This window comes from Bos grunniens, chromosome 27 (genome assembly GCF_055505025.1).
Source record: "Bos grunniens cultivar Pamir isolate PY7600 chromosome 27, Bosgru_T2T1.0, whole genome shotgun sequence".
NCBI classification, from domain to species: Eukaryota; Metazoa; Chordata; class Mammalia; order Artiodactyla; family Bovidae; genus Bos; species Bos grunniens.
Window position 1 is genome coordinate 35,230,465 of NC_141191.1, and position 20,090 is coordinate 35,250,554.

Sequence of the window (20,090 nt, forward strand, 5' to 3'; positions counted from 1 at the left end):
GCCCTGGGCCCAGTGCCCCCTCTACCTGCCCACCACACAGCTACCTGCCTTCTTTCCCTGCCTTTCCCAAAGCCCGGCAGAGGAAGGAGGGCTGTCCAGTGGCCTCGGAGCAGGACCCATGGGGAAGAGACCTTGGGACAGACAGCCCCAGAGCCCGTCAGCCTCGCTCCTTCACAGCCGACCTCCTCTCCCGTGTCACACAGCCCGTATAAAAATGAAGCAGCAGCAATTTTTATTGAGGGACCTAAACTGAAAATAGGTTTAGAACATAATTTAAAAAAATAAAACAGCAAAAGTAGCAAAAAATATATGACCTTTTTAAAAACATTTTCTTTTTTTTTCTTTTTTCTTTGTTTTTAATATATAGCAACTGATGCCTCCCAACCACCAGGAGCATCTTACCCAATGGGTAAATCTCTGGTAACGACCCTTTTAAAAAGACATGTAAATATATACTCAGATTTATACACTTTGTGTTTTCTTCGTAGCTATGTACAGAGCCCCTGCTTTGGGGCTGGGCCCCAGGGCCACGCCGCCGGCTCCCGGCCTCTGCGTCCCCACCCTCGGGTACCAGGTATTTGGTCAGCAAAGCAAATTAGTTTCGGAATCAATAAACCACTGGCACTATCCGTCTGGAACAGAGGTCGCCTGCGGAGGCCCGGGCGCTGACCACCCCTACACCCAACTCCCGCTCTGGCCCGAGGATCTGCCACAGAACACGGGCCATGGGCTGCGCAGAGTAGGCAAAACCAATGCAGGAAAGCTCAGTCGGCTCTCGCTCGAGGGCGGCTCAGCCCTCACTGCCCAACCCTCCAGGTGGCAGGGAGGGGGTCTTGGTCCAGCGTTTGGCAGGCCACGTAGTAGCCATCAGCAAGGACCGGCTTCCCTGCTCCTCTGTCAGGCTGGGAGGAGGAGAGGAGGGGAGCTCGGGGTGCGGGCCTCAGGGAGGCCGGCCAGCAGAGCGCAGGGGAGGCAGCGAGTCCAGCGGGAGGAGGGGCAAGGCGTTGAGGATGGAGTCCGGGAAGGGGTGCGGGGTGTGGGGGCCAGTCAGCGCCGTTTGAGTCCGCCGTTGGCCAGCTGGGCCGGGTGTCGGGGCAGGCAGGGTTCCTCGGGCAAGGGCTCGTGAGAAAAGACGGAATCCTCCCCGGAGGAGCAGGTGGAGCTGCGGGTGTCGGGGAAGCTGGGGGAGTATTGGTCCAGGGGCATTGACAGGTCCAGGTACTCCTGAGGGCGGAGACAAAAAGATGGAGGACCCGCACTCTCCTTCCCGCGGCGGCAGGATTCATTCCGCGAGAACTCGGAATGAACCCCGCGAGAACTAGGGATAAATCCCGGGAGAACTTGGAATGAATCCCGCGAGAATTCGGGCCGGTGGGCACACAGGGTCTGGGAAGGGCAGACTCACCTGGTTGGAGGTCAAGGCCACGATGCGGTCCAGGTCTTCCACCAGCTGCTTGAAGGTGGGTCTCTGAGAGGGGACCGCGTGCCAGCAATCTCTCATCATCATGTAGCTGGGGCAGGATGGCGAGGTCGGGGTGGTGGGGGAGAGGACAGACAGGCTCAGGGCGGACGGGCCGCGGGCGGCTGGCTGCGCGCCTCCTACTCCTCCCTCTATGCCCCGAGCCCAGTTCGCCCCCAGAGCCCAGCCCAGGACCCCAGGCATCTCTTCTCAGGCTTACAGCTCGTTGGTGCAGTTACTGGGCTTGTCCATACGATGACCCTCCTTCAGCAGCTTGAAAAGCTCCTCCACGGGGACCCCAGGGTATGGGGAGCCGCCCAGAGTGAAGATTTCCCAGAGGAGCACCCCAAAAGACCACCTGTGGATGAGCGTTGTGGGCGCAGAGCTAGGGCCCCCCACTGACCTCACCACCTCTCCCCCCAAGTCCACGACCCCAGGGGACCATGGAGGGTCAACCTCTGGGAACAAAGTGAAGGGGCAACGTTTAGTTCATTTTCTGAGACAGGATGGGGAGCTGTACCACCCTGGAAGCTCTCCCCAGCAACTGCTTATCTCAGACTCACACGTCGCTCTGGTGGGTGTAGATCCGGTCAAACAAGGCCTCCGGTGCCATCCATTTGACGGGCAGTCGGCCCTGCAAGCAGCACGGGGACACTGGGGTGGCCCGGGGCAGGCAGGGGCGGACGTAGGGCTGGACCCAGCTCACCCGTCCACCCAGCCTGTCGGGGTGGGGGTAGCCCAGCGGCTCGGAGTCCTGGGGCAGAGGACGGGCAGCGCCTGCACTTACATTGGTTGTCTTTTTATAGTAGTCGATGTGGTGGATGTCTCGAGCAAGACCGAAGTCCGCGATCTTCATCACGTTGTCCTCCGTCACCAGGACGTTCCTGGCGGCCAGGTCCCGGTGGATGCACTGTGGGGCCCGGAGGACAAGAGGGATTTGGGGGGTGGGGGTGGAGGTGGGGCGCAAGGGAGGGTCAGCAGCTGCCTGTGGGCCCACTTCCCTCACCAGCCCTTGCCTTCCCCACCCATCGGCCCCCGGAACCATCCAGTTTCCTGCTACAGGGTCCCTCTCCTGTAGGTCAAAGCCAGACATCCAAACACCCCCAGCTCTGGGCCGCCCAATCACTTCAGCAAACCCTCCAGGTATGTTTTCCTCCCGGTGCTTGGCTTTCAACATGCAGGCAGTGAGCTGAACCCCTCTCTGTCCAGTGTGCATATGAGCTCTCATGGGGATGCCCTGTTTCCCCGGCCAAGTACATCCATACAGGGCTGGGCTCAAACAAAGCAGCATTTACCCAGCACCCAAAGCTGCACCTAACTGTCACACAGGACCTCATCTCCTCCCTGTAACCAGTTACAGCTGAGGCATCATCATTCTAACTTCACACTGGTCCAGCCCAATCCCAAGGCCTCAAGGCCACGTAGCTCTCCTGGCTCTGATGTCCCCGCCACCCCCCGGGATCCCACGCTACCCAGGGGAGCCGTCAGGAGCCACACCTTCTTGGAGGCAAGATACTCCATGCCTCGGGCCACCTGGTAGGCGCAGGACACCAGGTCCTTGGAGGAGAGCTGCTCCTCGGGGTGGTGGCTGGGGTTGTAGCAGTACTCCAGCCCTGGCGGCCTCCGGGCCTGCAGGTACTCTCGGAGATTGCCCTTGGAGGCGTACTCCACGATGACATACAAGGGACCTGGGGACACGGGCGCAGAGAGGCCGTCAGGGCCGCTGGGCAGGTGTACGTGCTGAGCCTCACCCGGAGGAACCCCAAGGCATATCGCGAGCCTGTTCCCCAGGCCTCACCTCCCCTTTGAGGGGAGCTCCAGAAATTCATCTCACTCCCCAAAGAAAGCAAGGGCAGTCATTCTTCTCAGCCTAGTCCAGGACATTCCCAAGTAAAGCTGGGGCCAGAGCCCTGACCTCAACTGGAGCAAGTCACCTTTTCTGGCCACATGGTGTGTGTGGATCCAGGTGCCTGGACTCTCAGATGAACCCCCGTGGGCATTGGGACGGACCCCGAGAAACACATTCTGACTATGGAAACCGGCCTCTCCCCCCAACCCGCTTCCCTCGTGGCTGAGAAATGCCCGATCCCTGACGCCCCAGCTAGACATCTTCTCCCTGACAGACAGATGGCAGCAGCCTGAGTGCCTGCCTGAGCCCCTCCCCGCAATGGGTGGAAGCCCGCAGGCAAGGCGCCCACCATCCTGTGTACAGGCCCCCAGCAGGTTGATGATGTTCTTGTGTTTTCCAATCATCTTCATCATCTCCATCTCGGAGATCAGGTCCGACAGGTCTTTCTCTGTTGCATCCGCTGCATGGACAAAGCAGAGGGGATGGAGAAGCATTTGCGTTGGAAGGAAGGCCGACAGGACAAAAACTAAGGAAGGGGGGGTGAGGTGAACACCGAGGGGTCCCTTTCCTCTGGGACTTGCTTCTCTCTTTACGCGCTCCCCCTCCTTGGCTTTTTTTTTTGGCGGCACCACAGGGCACGTGGGATTTCCTCTGCAGAGCAAGTGCAGAGACTTAACTGCTTGACTGCCAGGAAGTCCCTCCCCTCTCCTTTTCACATCGAAATTTATCTCCCCTTCCCTCTTATGAGAGCTGCCGGCGTTGCCAAAAGAAAGGATCTGGGGTCACCACCTGATGATGGACGCCAAGGAACAAAGTGAGGTCATGGTGAGATGGCGGGGTGTGCAAAGCCTCCCAACTCCAGGACAACCTCAGCAGGCTGTGGAGCAGGTGCAGGTAATAGCCTGAGGCCCAGAGTTTGCTTGGCAAGGGAAGGGGTCGTTTTTGCAGGGACACAGGCACCACATACGCTTCAGCATCTTCACGGCCACTTTGGTCACACGGTGGGGTTTGTCCTTGTCCAGCCCGCTGGCCTCCGCCAACACCACCTGCCCAAAGCAGCCCTCTCCCAGGGCCTTGCCTAAAACCAGTCTTCGGGGAAACAAAGGGTGGGATAAGCTGGGGTGGCAACGTTCAAACCTGACAGGAACCCCCACTCCCCCTCCGCCTCCAGTTCCCTTGACTTAAGAGCAGATGGTGGCAGTCACTTCTGGATGCTCCCCTGAAGGTCTGAGCCCACACCACTGCCCCCGTTAGAATAATGAGCCTGGGTGGGGGGTGGGGGTTACCTGTCCCGAGGCAGCTCCCAGCGAGGGTCTTCGGGAAGCTCATATTCAGAGACCCCGGCCAGCATAGGGGTGCCGCTGGAGGAGAGACGCGAGGGCCGAACTAGCAGGACCCCGGAGTTCATGGACGCGCTGGAGTCAGCCGACACCTGCAGGGAGGCGTGGGGTCACCCTTCCAGCAGGGACAGGGGAGCAGCGGCAGGTCCCTCCCCTCCCCGCTCAGTACGTATTGCTAAAGTTAGAGGTGTGGACCTGGCATCTGGTGCTCCCTCCCCAGCACAGGCAGAAAGGCCACAGGAGGTCGGAAGACCGAGGTTCTAACACTGATGTTTGCCACCAACTCCTTTCTGGGTTTTGGATTACTCGCCTTTCACATGAGCATGACAGCCTGACATTCTGTAACTTATCACTGCAAGAGCAACTCTCTTCCTGTCCTCACCCTTATGTGAAAACCCTGCTGTGGATGAGGAGTTCCTGACTCCTGAAGCCCCTTCCAGAATTAGCACGGTTCGGAGCGAAGCCTGCCTCCTTTTCTCCTTTCACGCACCTTCACCCTCTGTTCATCTCCTGGGATGGGGGGAGGCGGATGCACAGGAGCGAGAGGGCATCTTGGGATCCAGCTCAGCTCCTCTCCTCTGCACGTTTGCACCCCTAATGGGCCCTCAGGGGAAGCTCAGATTCATAATATCAACTAGGCATTCAGCCCAGTGAGGACCATCTCCCAGTCCCCAGGCTGGCTGAGCAGGGCACCGTGGTTGAGATAAGATGGGCTCACAGGATTCATTGGCCAGAAGAAATTGGAGCCTGATCCCAAGCACTTAGGACACTCCCCTGCTGCCACCCGGAAGCCGGACACCAAAGTCTGAAGCAGGGACCCTGCAGCGGGTACTGCAGACCCCCCTGGGGCGCAGGGAGGATGCACAGGGCAAGGCAGAGCGTGCGAACCCCCCGTCTACTTTCTGTTACCTGTCTGCGCAGAGGGATGCTCTTGGCCAGCTTGTGCACGGCCATCTGGCTGTGGAAGTCACTCTTCTTTGTGCCGCTCTTCATCTTGTAGATGATGACAGACCCCACCATGCAGGAGATGAGGAAGGCCCCCGTGCAATAGATGATGATCTCCAGGTACAGCGGCGAGGTCATCACCGCCGGTCTCTCTTCCAGGGCTGGGTCAGCGTGAACAGAACATTAGTGGGCTCAGGGCAGGGCTGGTCCACTAGGGTCCCGGCTCCCTAAGAAACTCAACATCCATCTCCTAAACTCTGGGAATCTTTGGGGCAGAGACGAACCGAGCTAGGTCCTAGCTGGGATTGGGGTCCTGACACTAAGCACACAGCAGACATCCTGGGATCTGTGAGGTTCCCTGATCCTGACTTGAATCCCCAGAGGGATGGACTGTATCTTGCTAGCCGATGCCCATGCCCACGAACTCAGGAGCCCTCCTGGCTCAGGGACTGCTGGACTGGATGGGTACTTGGTGCCCTGCAAGAGACAGCTGAGCACTCACTTGGGCTAGATGCCTCTTTCAGTGTTCCCATGGACACACGGCCCTTCTCCACAGTGCCCGAGCACTGCGTCAACACTATCACGGGACGGCAAACCATCCATCGGCCTTTCATTACTGATGGCCCAGGGGTACCCTGAGGGCCCAGGTGGCACCTCATCCATGTCTGCAGGCCACAGCGCCTGGCATCCGGTGGCACTCATAACACAAAGACAATGATGCAGGGAGGAAACAAGAAAACCAGCGTATGTCCTGACTTCATTGCTCAGCTTTGCCTATGTCATCTCTATCAGGTCAGATGTGAAAATGTCTACACCTAGCCAAACTGGAGACAGAACTTCGCTTGCAAATGTCGTCTGGATTATTAAAGATAAATATGGAAACATCTCTTAAGACTTCCACTCACAGGTCTAACTCCTCACACTGAGCAAAGTCAGGGAGAGGGTTTTATTCGTTTCTCCATTCAGACTCTCCCGCCTCCCACCCTCACTGAAGCCCAGACAACTCAAGCCTCTCCCTCTCGCACGGAGGTGGGGAGGGTCCCATCCAGCAGGACATCCCTTCCCCCACCCCTCCCCTATTAAAGACCCCCGCCAGCCGCAGGGGCCAGCAACCCCGAGGACCTCCCCCAGGAGGCCCCAGGCATGACCCCAAACTAGCCCAAAGAAAACTCTCCGAGGTGCGACGAGGGACGGCAGAACTGATAACAGGGAGAAGTGTTTCTGTTTTTCTCTTTCCCCAGCGTGGAGAAACAGAGACCATCCACCGGGAGGCACAACACAGGACAAAGACAGTGATGAGGAAAAAAAAACAGAAAACGCTTCTGTGCCTCCAGTGGGGGTGCACGTTATCAGAGGAGGAGAGGGAGGGACAAAGAAAGAGACCAGAGTCCGCAGGATGAGTAGCACCACGCCCGGCTCCAGCCCCAACGCCACCAGCCTACCACCCTGCCCAGGCTGCAGGCTCCTGCCTTCCTGGCCCGACCTCCACGGCCCCCTCTGGAGAGGAGCTGTGTTGGGAGCCAAAGGATAAATGGGCACCATTGAGCCCCCTGTGCTGCCTGGGAAAGGACTCGCTCAAAGCAACTCAAGTCCACTGTCTGGGTCTGGAGGAACCTTGCCCACCGAGATCAGCAAGGGGGAGGGTGGAGGGCACTGATGCTTCCGAGCGGCAAGCCCCTCACTTCAGAGCACCTATATTCAGTTACAGGGGGAGCCTCTCGGAGACTTCGGGGGGCTGGCGATAAAGGAAGACTACTGGACCCGAGGAGGGAAGGAGCCTGCCCTGGAGGAGAGCCCGGCTGCAGGTTAGATCCAGACCCCACGCATGCATCACTCTGGCCCGGGGGAGAGACGGAGGCAGGCCCACAAGTGAGAGCAATCTGAGATCCTGCACCAGGAGGAAGGCTCTGGGGGTGAGCCAAGAAGGTTCGACCCACGAGGCCAAATGACAGGCTGGATGACTTGCCGGAGCAGCCTGCTGCGTATGGAGCCCGGCTCTGTGTCTCCCCCAACCCTGCGATGCATGCTCCCCCCGTGCCCCTGGCGAGGGCAGGACATCGAGAGGAGGAGGACAGTGTATACCTTCCAGAACGGTCAGCCATGCAGAGTGATGGGAGAGTCCGATAGAGTTACCCGCCAAGCATGTATACTCCCCCGCGTCCTCAAAGGAGACATTCCTTAAGTGCAGCACCTCCATCTCTTTGTCGGTGGTGTTAACTCCGGCCGTCTAGAAGAGACAACGGAAGCCACATGGACAAGCCCGGGACCGGAGACCTCTCAGAGAGGGAGGGAGGAGGAAAGGGGGAAGAAAAAAATAACCAGAGGAAGAAAGGTTCCCCAGCATCTCCTTTGCAACAATGGACAGACAAAAATCACCAGGCAGCGAGAGACCTGTTAGAGGAAGAGGGTGAGAGCCTGAGGAGGAACTCGGCAGACCTGACGGCACGACGCGGATGGCTGGTTACACCCGTCACCAGGCGCGGCAGCCCCGGCCCAGCCCAGCATGCGGTGCGAGCGCATGGAGAAATGGGCCGGCGCGAGGGCTGTTTGGTTTCCGGAGGGGGCACACAGGAGGGATGGAGGGGGCTGCAAGCCTCACACACACACTCACACCCACACTCACCCCTCCGCACACACCCACACAAATACCCACACACATACCCCCATCCCACACACTCACAGCCCCCCCTACACCCTCACACACACACCCCACAGCCACACACACATACACTCACCCCTCACACACACTCACTCACACACATACCCCCTCACATACCACACATACTCACACAGCCCCCACACACACCCACACCCACTCCCCCACACTCACACCCACACAAATACCCCCCCACCCCACACATAACACCCCACACACACACACTCACCCCACATATACTCTCACCCTCCCATACTCACACCCACACAAATACCCTCTCACACACATACCCCCCCACATCCCACACACACACACTCAGCCCTCCCCACACTCACCTTCACACTTACACCCACATCCCACACACACACCCCCACACCTTCCCCCCACACACACCCTGCTCACATCCACATCCCCCACACGCACACTCACATCACTACAGATGCTGGTCCTCTCTCCTCGCCATCACTCGGACCCTCAGTCTCCAGGATCACCCAGGACGCACCCGACACGCAGCCAAGAACACACACAAGGCGCAGAGGGGTGACACCAACACAGAGCCGAACCAATCCAGCCCCAGGCCGGGTATTTTTCCATGGCTCCGGGCACTAGAAACAGCAGGCTAACAGGGAGAGTGGGGCGCTGGCCTCCCCACAGCTGCCCTGGCAGCTCAGGGCCTCCATCAAACCCCAGCACAGGGGCCCCTCCAGCTCCCCGTTACCTTTTGCCACAGGTCTGGTGACTGTGAGCCACGCAGACTGGTTAGCTTCACCAATATAATTGGAAACCTTACACACATACTCCCCGCTCTGGGCCTCTGTCACATTGAACAGGGTCAGGACCTCCGCATCCGAGCTATTTATCCCCGAATGCTGGAACAGACCAACGACACGCCGTCAGTTGGGCCAACACGGAGATGTGGCCGTATTTGCTCCCGTGTGGTGTTAAGGTGGGCCCAGGAGCTAAGGCAAGAGGCTGAGGTAACACTTGTCCTCTTTCCCTTGTTAGCAGGACAAAAAAGTGGACTTTAAAAATCCATGTGACTGAAAAACAAACTGAATGAAAAAATCATTGCCCCAAGCAAATGTTTCATTTGTGTTAAACCCCCTCCTCCAGGAAGAGGGCAGAGATTGCCAATGGAGACAGCAGCCAAGGTCCAAGGCCCCGGGCCCACTTCCTACACTGCAGTTGCAGGGCCCAAGGTGAGGAGCGTGGCGGCTGGCTGGGAAATCTTTGGAACAGCCAAGCCAGGGAGGAGGAGGTCTAAGGCTGGGACCAGGAGGGAAAGCAGGTTCCCAGCTTCTGGCTACTTCCTGTTGCAAGATCCACTGGAGAGTTAGGCAATTAGCTTCCCTGGATTAATGGAGCATTTGGGGACATTCGAAGTCTGGGAGTGGGAGGAAAAAAAGAAGAAAGTGCCATTACTCCTGAAACCACTGAGGACTGACCCGTGGCCTTGGCTTTTCCAGCCCTACCTAAGCTAAACCGTGCCCACGTGCCAGAAAGGACGTGACTCCGGAAGCAGGGCAGAGACCGGGAGACGCTTGCTGGGAAGGCTGTGGTAGTGGGCGGTGGGAGAGCTGAGTGCCAATGCCTTCCCGGAGAAGCTGACCTGAAAGCCTGGGCACGGTCACCGTCCAAGCTCTTCAGAAGCCAGCAGTGCTCACCCCCAGCCCTCGGCGCCCCACGAGCCTTCACCTACGACCTGCCACTGGTCCTTCAGAAAGTGGCCAGGGCCCCACATAAGATGGAAGCTGGACTCAGCAGAAGGACCGGGGCCCGATCGCGGGGACTGAGCCGGACCCCAGCCACCTGGACCCCAGGAGATACAGGCCTCCTTCCCCGAGCCTAGCCCACGGAGACCGGAGCCAGGATTACCTTCAAGATCTGGACATAAGGCAGGTTGTCCGGCCCAATCTTACTCCCGTTCACCTCAATGTGCTTCAGCCACTGGATGTGGGGCTGCGGGTCACTGTACACCTTGCACATGAACTCCACGTTGCTGCCCAGGGCCACCGTCTTGTTGGCTGGCAAGCCCGCCTGCAGGATGGGCCGGTGAGGGGACCGCTCTGGGAGGGCACGGGATGGGAGAGGGTCGTCAGGCCCTGCTGTGGCCACTCCTGGCTGGAATGCTGACAGAGCATCCCAAGGACCAGCACAGAGACACATTCCTGGACCTCAGCCCAGCCTACCTGCCCGTAACTAAACCCACAGTCACTCAGACTCTTGCTGTTCAAAGTGTGGTCTGGGTACTGCAGCGCCAGCTTCACCAGCCTGTTAGAAACACTGACCCTCAGGTCCTACCCCAGACCTCCTGGATCACAAGCTTGTATATTTTTTTTTTGGCGCTGCACTGCATGGCTCGTAGGATCTTAGTTCCCCAACCAGGGACTGAACCGAGCCATGGCAGGGAAAGTACTGAGTCCTAACCACTGACCCTCCAGGGAATTCCCCAGAAGCTTCTTTGCATACCATATTCTTAAAGCCAAGGCAGAACACTGGCTGTGAAACTCTTTACCTTAAGGTTGCCAGAGAATGAGATTCAGAGCCTCTGGAAGACAGAGGCTGCACCACAGCACCAAGAGGCACGGCGTTCTTCCTAGTGTCTCGTGCAGTGCCTGGAGTCTGCGTGGACTGACCTCTCTGAGCCTCAGTGTGTTCCTCTGTACAACGGGAACAACAGCGCCTGCCTTGCAGGGTGCTAGAAGAATTGCCTGTGGTGTATTTACTGTACCCGGCAGACCACTCGCATCTGTGGAGTGGTAGCTACTATTAAGCTAGATTAACCACCACTATGCCAGTCACTTCCTGCAGGAGAGACTCAACAGCACCTTTCCCTTTACAATGAACCTGTGGTACCACTGATCCTCCCAACTCTACTGATGGATAAGAAAAGGGAGGTTTGAAAAAGGAAGGTGACGGAGCTAATAAAGTCAGAATCCTGACTCCACCCCTAAGTGAACCTGGCTCCCAGGCTGTGTTCTCCGCATCCCTGCTCCTTCCACCAAACTCCTCCTCCTGTCGCCACCCTCTTACCCACAACATCAAGCTGGTAGGTATGGTTGATGCTGCCGTATTCGTTCTCCACGATGCAGGTGTAGTTGCCCTTATCCGAAGGCACCACGGAGTCCATAATGATGCTCCAGGTGGCATAACGGACCTGAGGGGAAACATGCCAAAGGGCCCCAATGTGGGTCTGGAGGGAAAGGTGGGCAGAAGCCACGCACCCTCCAGTCAGAGCACGCAGCCCGGCTGCACAGGGAGCTGGGGACCATCATCCCAGCCCACTCATATTCTGCAGGAAGGCATCAGGCAGAGGGGTGTGAGGACTCGGGAAGTCTGCCTGCCACGGCCAAGGCCATCTGCAATCTGGACAAATGTGCCTTCGGAGCCCTCCCAGATACACTGGGAACTTTCCTAGCCCTGCACCCCTGTCCACACTGCTCTTGTGCCAGAGCATCCTCCTGCTAAGAGTCCAGCCGTGTCCACCCTTGATGTCTCGTTTCACAGTCCTCACAGGTGCCGCGCTCCCCTTAGATGGACCCTGTTGGGCAGGACGCTGCCTCATAAGACCCAGAGCACAGGGTGCTGCACACAGCAACTGCTGGCTGAGTTACTTTATAAACAGTTTGTTTTTCTGATTTCCTCTGCTTCCCTTTTTTAACATCTATGTCATTTGGCTACTCTGGGTCTTGGTTGCGGCATGTGGGATCGCGTTCCCTGATCAGGGACAGAGCCAGGCCCCCAGCTTTGGAAGCAAGGAGTCTTAGGCACTGGGCAGCCAGGGAAGCCCCTCCTCTACTTTTCTTATGCAAGATTAATGAGAAAAGAGCAGCTAGGTGAGATGGGAGAGAAACAGGAATGGTGAGAATGATCACAGGGTTTAAAGGAGGATTAGATGAATACACTCTTCCTAGAATTATAAACAGGCAAAGGACTTGAACAATTTCCACAGCAAGAAATGGAAACCACTTAGTAACACATGAAAATTCTAAGTTTGTTCCTAAGCAAAATAGCCCACAGAGAACAATCTGATACTCTCACCTGTCAAATTTGTTGGCAAAAGTATAGCCAGTTTATCATTCTCATACTCTGCTATGGGAGGGCGAATTCATTTTCCCTTTTAAGAAAGTAACTGTTACCACAATAAAATAAAATGAAAAAAAAAAAAATCACACCCCTACTCATTACATCATCTTCCACTAGCGCAAATGTCACAGTAAAATTTTATGTCTTCCCATTGGACTTTGAACTCTACTGCCTAATACATTTTCTGGAAAGACATGTATCCACAAAATGTTGGTGTAAAAAATGAATAAGTGAACAAATGAATAAAATTACCTAACTTTATTAGGGAAAAAAAAAAAGGAATTGGGTAACATGCATCAAGAGCTTAAAAATGCTTATACTTTGCTCTAGTAACTTCCAGCAATCTGTCCCTAAAGAGGAGTATTTTAAAATACTGACATAGACTTTACAAAGATATTCACCATAACATTATTTACAGCAGTGCAAAACTGGAAAATAGTATCACAAAATAGTTCATTAAATTATGGGGCAATTAATACTGGGATATTATAAAGCCATGAAAAATCATCTTTCAAATACATGGCAAAAGACTCATAACCTTAACAACTGGCAAGAAATTAGATAGTCAATGTGATTGACCATGCAAAAATCAAATACGTAGAAAAAAAGACTAAAAAGATTTAAGTTTATTTTCTTTTTTAGTATTTGAAAATTTTCTAGAGTGTTATTTAAAACAATTAAAGGCATATAAGTAAGGATTTTCTAAGCAGCGTCTCCTGCCCGCCTTACTCCAGCTTTCATAAAAACCCAGATACCTTGTAGCCTCCGATCCTGTGGTCAGGCTTGAATTCTTTGCCGTTTTTCAGCCAGCGCAGCGTGGGGTTCGGGGTCCCACTGGAAGGGCATTTGAACTTCACTGTCTTGGCAGCTGGCACTGCGTGCAGTTTCTTTTCCATCTTTTCTGGTGACGTCCAGTACGGAGCCACGGCTGCCCAGGGAGAGCAGAGAGACAGGGCCTGGTCAGGCTCGGGGGAGGCCCCACCCACCTGCTCGCCACCTGTGAACAATGCCCGCACCGGTCCAGACCCCAGAGGGGTGGTCCCCCAGGGTCCCCCATGTGGCCTGTCGTGACTCCCATGTGCCCTGCTACCCCTCCCTTCTCCAGTCGTTTGCCTAAGCTTTCCCTTTTCTGTTCCAACCCAATCCCCGGGCCCGGAGGCCAGAAAGGAAGGAAACAGTGTCTCACGCATACGGTTTGGTTTGGTGTTATCTGTTTCCTTCTCCTCCGAAGAGGAGTCATCGTCGTCATCGTCGTCCTCCGACGAGGGGAGCGCATCTAGGGCAAGAAGGAGGGGGCGCTGAGGTCCCTCCCCCAGGAAAAGAGGCTGCAGCTCGCATCCAGTCCACAGCCACCCCGGGAACATGAGGGCCAGTCCAGTAACAGGCGACCGCAGCGACCACTCCCCACCGAGCCTCCTGAGACCACGCCTCCCTCAGTGTCCGTCCCTCTGCGGGACAGACACGGTTTATGTAAGAACTGCACGCCCTGTGCCTGTCCCCCTCCTCCACCGACCCCAACACACTGCCCTTCCCTGCCCCGAAGCCTTTGCCCCATCACGGATAGGTGGGGTTCTCTTTAACCTAAGTCCACCCTGCACTCAGAGGCTCACGCCGCATCTCAGAACCAGCAGCCAGGGCACCCAAACCCTCCTTTGGAAACCCAGACAGATCGAGGCACTATGGCCAGAAGCCATTTCCGAAGCCCTGGGGTGAACTCTCTGGAGTTGCAACGTTTCTAGCACGTGTCCGCTGAGGTCGGGGAACTGCGCTTCTCAACCACAGTGGACAGGAACCCACGACACAGTGGGCAGCTGCCAACACCTGCCCCCAACAAGTATCCACTCCTTTGAGTGTGTGGTCACCCATCAGGGTTCGTGCCAGATCTTTCCCCAGTCCTTTCTAGTGTTTTGGGGGCATCTGGAGGGAAGTGAAGGAGGCATGTCCCTCTGCTGGGGAGGGGGCATTCTAGAGGATGTTTGGCGGGCGGGGGAGAGGCCAGGCTCACAGCCTGAGATGCATAAGTGGTGTAAAGAGAATTCCAGCTCTATGCGGTTCAATCCTAAGGTTTTGTAAAAGTCACATCCTACAAGTGGCAAGTCCCCTGAGTCACAGAGCTCTAGGGTTCCCTGGCTGCCATAACACAGGTCTGGAAGTTAGAGAACACGTGTCTCCCATCAAGCCGTGACTACAGTGGTGCAACTGGGTCATCCACTATCCCACAGGGACCTCACCACGAATCTGGGGGCGCTGATGACTAAGCCCAGCACCAAGTCCAAACGGCCAGGGAACAAGAGTTTGGAAGCTGCCTGAGCCCTGGGGCACCCCGATGACCTGGGCAGGCTGTGCTGGAGAAACCACCGTGTCTCACTGCTCCCCCCAAGGGGTGTTAGCGAGCACCGCCGAGGTGGGTTCAGGCAGTCCTTCGCTCTCCAACCCGAGGCCAGCACCCCGAGTCACCCCCTGAGAGCTAAGCCGCGCAGCGGGCCGGAGCGATGTTAGTGGGTGGCAGCTTCTGCAGCAGAGGGGAGGGCGCGGATGACGGCAGAGGAAGAAACCGGCCTCCCCCTGAGACCAGCAGAGAGGGAGGCGGGGGGTTGCAGGAGAGAGGCGGAGGGTGGACTTGGCTACCCACCTGAGACGTTGACGGAGAAGTAGGTGGTATCACTGCCGGAGGGGCTGCTGGTCACGCAGGCGTAGAGGCCTGAGTCGGCGGGCACGGAGCCCCGAACCTCCACCTCCTCCCCGGTGATGCGCGTGCGGTTGCTGTCCGCCAGCTGCACCCCGTCCCGCAGCCAGTTGATGCTCTGAACATCGTCCCGCAGCCGACAGCGGAGCTGCAGCAGGTCACCGGGGTGGACCAGGAGGGACTCCACTTCCACAGGGGCTCCCCAGGGCTGGGCTGCAGCCGCCGCAGGGACCAGGAAGAGGGCAGAGGGAGCAAGGGAGCAGGAGGAATGGGGAAAGACAAAGGCATTATGCCGGCCGCACAGAGCTGCAGCATCCCCGGGGGGCGGGGTACGGAGCTGGGGTGGCGGGTCAGTCGGGGGGACGGCTGGCTCCCTGGGCACTCCCAATGCTTCCCATCCACCCTACTCCTCCAGAGGGCAAAGGAAGACAGGCGAAGTTAGGAAGCAGCTGCAGCAGCATTAAGCGGTTCAGAGTGGGTTTCCATACATCTTTTGGTGGCGGGGGCAGCTCTGGCCCTCCCCAGGACCCCTGGGTGTCTAAGAGCACCCCCTCCCCATACACACAGCTCTTTACCAAGAGCGGCCGCTTCCCAGGGGAACACACTGTTCACTTTTGGGTGGGGCAGCCTCACCCCTCTCCCCAGGAACAAGCCTCCACCAAAATGCAGCAGCCCCCCATGTGGTGGGCAGCGTGTCATGGGTGGGGTTCTAGATTCAAGTGATCAGTACTGAGGGGTGCTTGGAGCCCCGCAAGGAGTCCGATGCACAGGGCGTATATGTGGGAGAGACGGCCCGAGGAGAGGTCAGCTCAGGGGAGCCTCAGGCTAACAGGTGTTGGGCCAGAGGATTCGGAGCTTTTGACTATATTAGGAACGGAGGCCGGCAGCTGCCACAAAACCCACACTTGCCCTGGCAGCAAAAGCCGCTCCACACAAAGCTCCTTTCTCCTCGTCCCACTGCAGGGCTCCCCCTCTCGAGCCCCCAACCTCCTCTCCGCTGCCCTCCCCTGACACACAGGCACACACACCCACTCCCCGGCACTGCTCCCCCACCCCACCCCAAGCCCGGGGGTCCAAACACCCATCCCTCTCTACCAGCAACGCTGAACTCGCGCCAACAGGAAGGCCTGAGGCCGGACACAGGACAAGGCCAGCCTCGGGCGTATCCGTCTTCTCCCAAGCACACCCCGTCCACACGAACACAGAGAAACGTATCTCCCCACCCCTCTCGGCACTTGCACGTCTGCTCCTGGCATCTTCCGCCCTCTGCCCGGCCTCCACCAGAACAACACACCTGAAGTAGCTCACACCCACCACCTGCCTGGTTTCTACTGCCTTCTGCAGCCTTCTTTCTTTCTTACCCCCGTTTCGCCATCAGAGGCTTGCTGGCAGCCCCCCTGCAGGTCCCGGATTTGGGAGGCTCTGAAAGGCACCTGGCCCCGCCGCGCTGGCGTCTCTGCCTGGCTCTCCACCCACCCTCTGGTTCTCAGCCTGGCTGGAAACTGCCTCAAAGGCCTTTCTGACCCTAGTCTGGGTCAGGGGCCCTCCCCTCGCACTTGTCACCCTGGAGGAAAGGCCCCTTTCTCGATAAGGTTGCCAGAGTGGGAACATGTCACATTTACCTTCAAACCCCATTACCCAGGAGGGCCCTGGCCCACAAGAGCTACCAAGAAAGGCTTGCTGAATAATCTGACGATGATGCACTGTCTCTCCGTTGTCTTCCCTTCCAAACTCCGCTTCTCCTTCACCACCTCATTTTAACCCACTCTTTCTGAAGTCCCCAACAGGTTTCTGCTAGAAACTTCACCGATGAAATGTGTCCTGGGCACCAGGGACTAACAGTAGCTTTTTGTGGGGGGAGGCCTCGGACGAGGCTCAGAGGCCACGGCTGCAGGCCGGGTGCCCCTTGACCCAAGGGCTCTGTCTTAAATCCTAGGTAAATACTGAGTCATCAAAAAGGAGGTGCTGGTTTAAAAGGGTTTGGAAACAAACCACTGGGCCCGCACTCATTTATTTTTGTGAATCAGGTCAAGAGGCACACCGCAAAGGTGAGCAGACCACACACTGATTAAAAATAAGCTTTTGTGGGTCTTGGAAAATAAAAGTTATTCTTTCCATTTTTAATGGTTTGTGGTTTTGCCAAGAGGAGGCAGAAGAAAAGCCATTCAGACTTGACCCTTAGGGAAACAGAAGACGCTCCTATGGATCAAATCTCATTTTCCTGCAATGACCTCACTGATTAAATATTTTGCAGCTCATGATCTGTACCAGCCGTTGGTCAAACAGTAAACTCCGGTAAACTCAAATTCTTAGCCTCTGACAGGTCTCAGAAACAAAAAGGTAGCAGGGAGAACACGGGCATTGCCCCAAGAGAAAGCAACAAAGGGACACTTGGCTCTGCTGGGGCCAGCTCGGGCTGATTCCACTTGGATCTGAAACTCCCCGATCTTCCTGGCCAGGACGTGCAAACAGAACTCTTCTGCACGATCTAGATAAAGCCTCAAGAGCCAGCTTTCTTGTCCCAGTCCCTGGAGGTCAAGCTCAGCCCCATGCTCCATGCCACGGTGTGCTCATCCCGTTCATTCTCCTGATCAATATCGAAGACTGTGTAGACGGTGAACTCTAACCCCATGCTTTGCCGTCAAGGCTCCTCTCAGTCTGTTCCATCCTCCCCATGCAACCGTCTTCTCCCTGCCTTCCACGCCAAGTCTGGGTGTTTTCTGCACTAACCGTATTCTGCAGCCACAACAAAACTGACTTCTGCTCAAGGCTGTCAGGCATCTCTCTAGAACTCTCCTACCCACCTACTCAAAGTGCACCATCCAAGACGCCCACCCTCCTTTTCTGTAAAAACAGTTACCATCTGAATAGCACAAATTTGCATTTAATTCCATGCCATCTTGCACTGTTGCTTTTTCAAACATCTTTATTGAGATATAACTCACGTATCATAAAATTCACCCATTTATAACGTATCATTCAATACTTTTTAGTACAGTCACAGAATGCAACTATCACCACAATCTACCTTTAGAACATTTGTATCACCCCCAAAAGAAACCCCATACCCATTAGCAGTCACTGACTATCCCCTCCCCCTCCACCAGCCTAGGCAACCATTGATCTGCTTTGTCTCTATAGATTTGCCTATATTAGATAGTTAATATCAATGGACTTGTGCAATATAGTTTTTTTGGTGTGTCCTCTTTTCTTTTATCATGTTTTCAAGGTTCTTTTCATGTTGTCTCATGTACTTTATTCCTTTTAGTGGCCAATAGTCCATTGTGTGAGTATACCACATTTTATTAATCTGTTTGTTGGCTGATGGACATTTGGGTGTATCTTTTCCTAATTGTCAAAAGTGTCCATGTCTTGCCTAAGAAACAGAAAGCAACTCAGACCAATAGAATGGTCTATTATAGTTTTCCCACAGTGCCTGACAATGTCAGAAACACAGAAAAATACTCAGTAGGTCTTGAAGTTAGCATCTGGCAAAGACTAAATTTTAGGGGAACTGAAAACATTCTTCTCAATTTGAACCAAAACCTACGGCTCTTGGTTTCCGGTGGATTTTTTTCATGGCTAATAGTGCTCTTGGATGTGTGTCAAAGCCTCCATTTACAAAGCAGGTAAATGCCACTTTCTTCGAGGAGGTAATGGAAAGGTAACTGACCATCTGCTGGCTTACTGGGCCCTGCCCCTCTGTGTCACCACCTGGACTAGCAGCCCTGATCTTGGAGCGTCGTCTGTAAGGCAACTGATGTGGGCATCCATGCTCACTGGCCGCCTGCAACAACCAAGTCATTACTCTCCATTCTCCTGCGGTCATGCAGGGTCCCCCATTTATGTCCCCGTTAGAAAGGCCTTTGCATCTGTGGCTCCGTCTCCACTGAGCTGGCCTTTCTCTGACCAGGACCCATGCACCAGGGCTCTTCGTGTCGTTAGGCATCAGGAAGCAAGAAAGGAGCTGACACCTTTATTGGGCTGGCCATGACTGATGAAGAACAGAAAGCAGTTTATTGGGCAGCGACTTGAAAAGACATTCCAACGCTTGATGAATTGGAGTGGGGAGGCTGTGGGGGAGACTGCAAAGCCACACACTCGCTTTGTGTGTCCTGTTTCCTGAGAGATGAGGTGGGCAACAGAGGCTGGGGGACACTGGGTATTTGTATTCCGTGGGGACCTGGCCTGAGGCTGAAAGCACTTGGCATGCGTTTCACTCCGACAGGCTCTGGGTGCAGGGTGCTTGGGGTGCCCCGGAGGAAAACGGTGCATCCTGCTTCCATGCCCACATCAGAGTCACTATGATCGTCACTGGGAGCAAGAAGGTTAGGGTTAGGGTTGGACTTGACTTGCACACCCTTAAAGGATCAAAGGTGCCCTGGCCATCTCTCCGGAAGACAGGAGGGAACGAAGGCTCCTGCTTAGCTGCCTGAATCTGGGGCTGAGGAGGACTCTGGTTGTGGGGCAGCTTCTAGGACAGTGCAGACAGCAGGTGGACCATGGAAGGCCGTGCTGGCTGGACCCAGGACACTCTTAGTGGGAGGGATGGGGCTTCAGACAGCAATCACCAGTCCCATCTGCTTCTCTAATGGAACCTCTCCACCCTCCAAGGGGAACTAGAAACAGATCAGGGACCCAAACATTTTAGTAATCCTCAAGGAAGCAGCTAGAAAAACAGAGAGGTGAGAGGTGGTATTTCTCAAGTCTAGGAATGTGATTAATGTTAGCGGGGCCCTACGGAGTCCCTCTCCCTCCCTACTTTCCTCCAAAACACCAGGGCTCTGTAATTGCCAATGAGCCAACAGGATATAGCAGTTGGCTCATGGCAGGACTGGCCAGAAATCTGCCACTGTCATCTAGCAGGCAGCTCTGATCTGGGTTCATCTGTTCAGATCCAAGTTCTTGATTCTAAACTCCGAGTCTTCTGCCAGCCCCGGGTACCATGTAGGATGGGCAATGACCACGAGGAGGCTCAAATCCATACAAAACGTGTTCATTGGAAGATGAGACCCCAGTTTCCCCCAAATCGAAGAAGACAGGGACTTTCTCCAGAATGGCTATCAGTG

The 20,090-nt window shown here is 55.7% G+C and overlaps 1 protein-coding gene and 1 long non-coding RNA gene across 27 annotated transcripts in view; one reads left to right on the forward strand and one right to left on the reverse strand.

The window, feature by feature from the left end:
- Positions 1–215: 215 nt before the first annotated feature.
- FGFR1 (fibroblast growth factor receptor 1) overlaps positions 216–20,090 on the reverse strand; it is a 50,098-nt gene continuing 30,223 nt past the window's right edge. For 2 of the 25 annotated variants that reach the window (XM_086380255.1, XM_086380247.1), the window contains exons 3-18: positions 14,968–15,234; positions 13,528–13,611; positions 13,091–13,263; positions 11,283–11,406; positions 10,125–10,315; positions 7,676–7,820; positions 5,551–5,754; positions 4,595–4,739; positions 4,276–4,397; positions 3,658–3,768; positions 2,957–3,147; positions 2,247–2,369; positions 2,023–2,093; positions 1,680–1,817; positions 1,406–1,511; positions 216–1,224 (exon numbers count right to left, since the gene is read on the reverse strand). In XM_086380255.1, the coding sequence (XP_086236381.1) occupies positions 1,048–1,224; positions 1,406–1,511; positions 1,680–1,817; positions 2,023–2,093; positions 2,247–2,369; positions 2,957–3,147; positions 3,658–3,768; positions 4,276–4,397; positions 4,595–4,739; positions 5,551–5,754; positions 7,676–7,820; positions 10,125–10,315; positions 11,283–11,406; positions 13,091–13,263; positions 13,528–13,611; positions 14,968–15,234 (2,372 nt within the window). In that variant the 3' untranslated portion in view covers positions 216–1,047. Of the gene's footprint in view, positions 1,225–1,405; positions 1,512–1,679; positions 1,818–2,022; positions 2,094–2,246; positions 2,370–2,956; positions 3,148–3,657; positions 3,769–4,275; positions 4,398–4,594; positions 4,741–5,550; positions 5,755–7,675; positions 7,821–8,967; positions 9,119–10,124; positions 10,316–11,282; positions 11,407–13,090; positions 13,264–13,521; positions 13,612–14,967; positions 15,235–20,090 lie in introns of all 25 variants that reach the window. The other 23 variants (XM_086380244.1, XM_086380245.1, XM_086380248.1 and 20 more) reach the window with 13 other exon arrangements.
- LOC147343782 (uncharacterized) lies at positions 2,482–6,479 on the forward strand. 2 transcript variants are annotated; one of them, XR_015156211.1, is made up of 3 exons: positions 2,482–2,602; positions 3,943–4,202; positions 5,649–6,479. It is a non-coding gene; the product is annotated as an uncharacterized LOC147343782 (long non-coding RNA). The 2 variants fall into 2 exon arrangements; XR_015156210.1 differs by lacking the exon at positions 2,482–2,602 and having other exon boundaries at positions 3,765–4,202.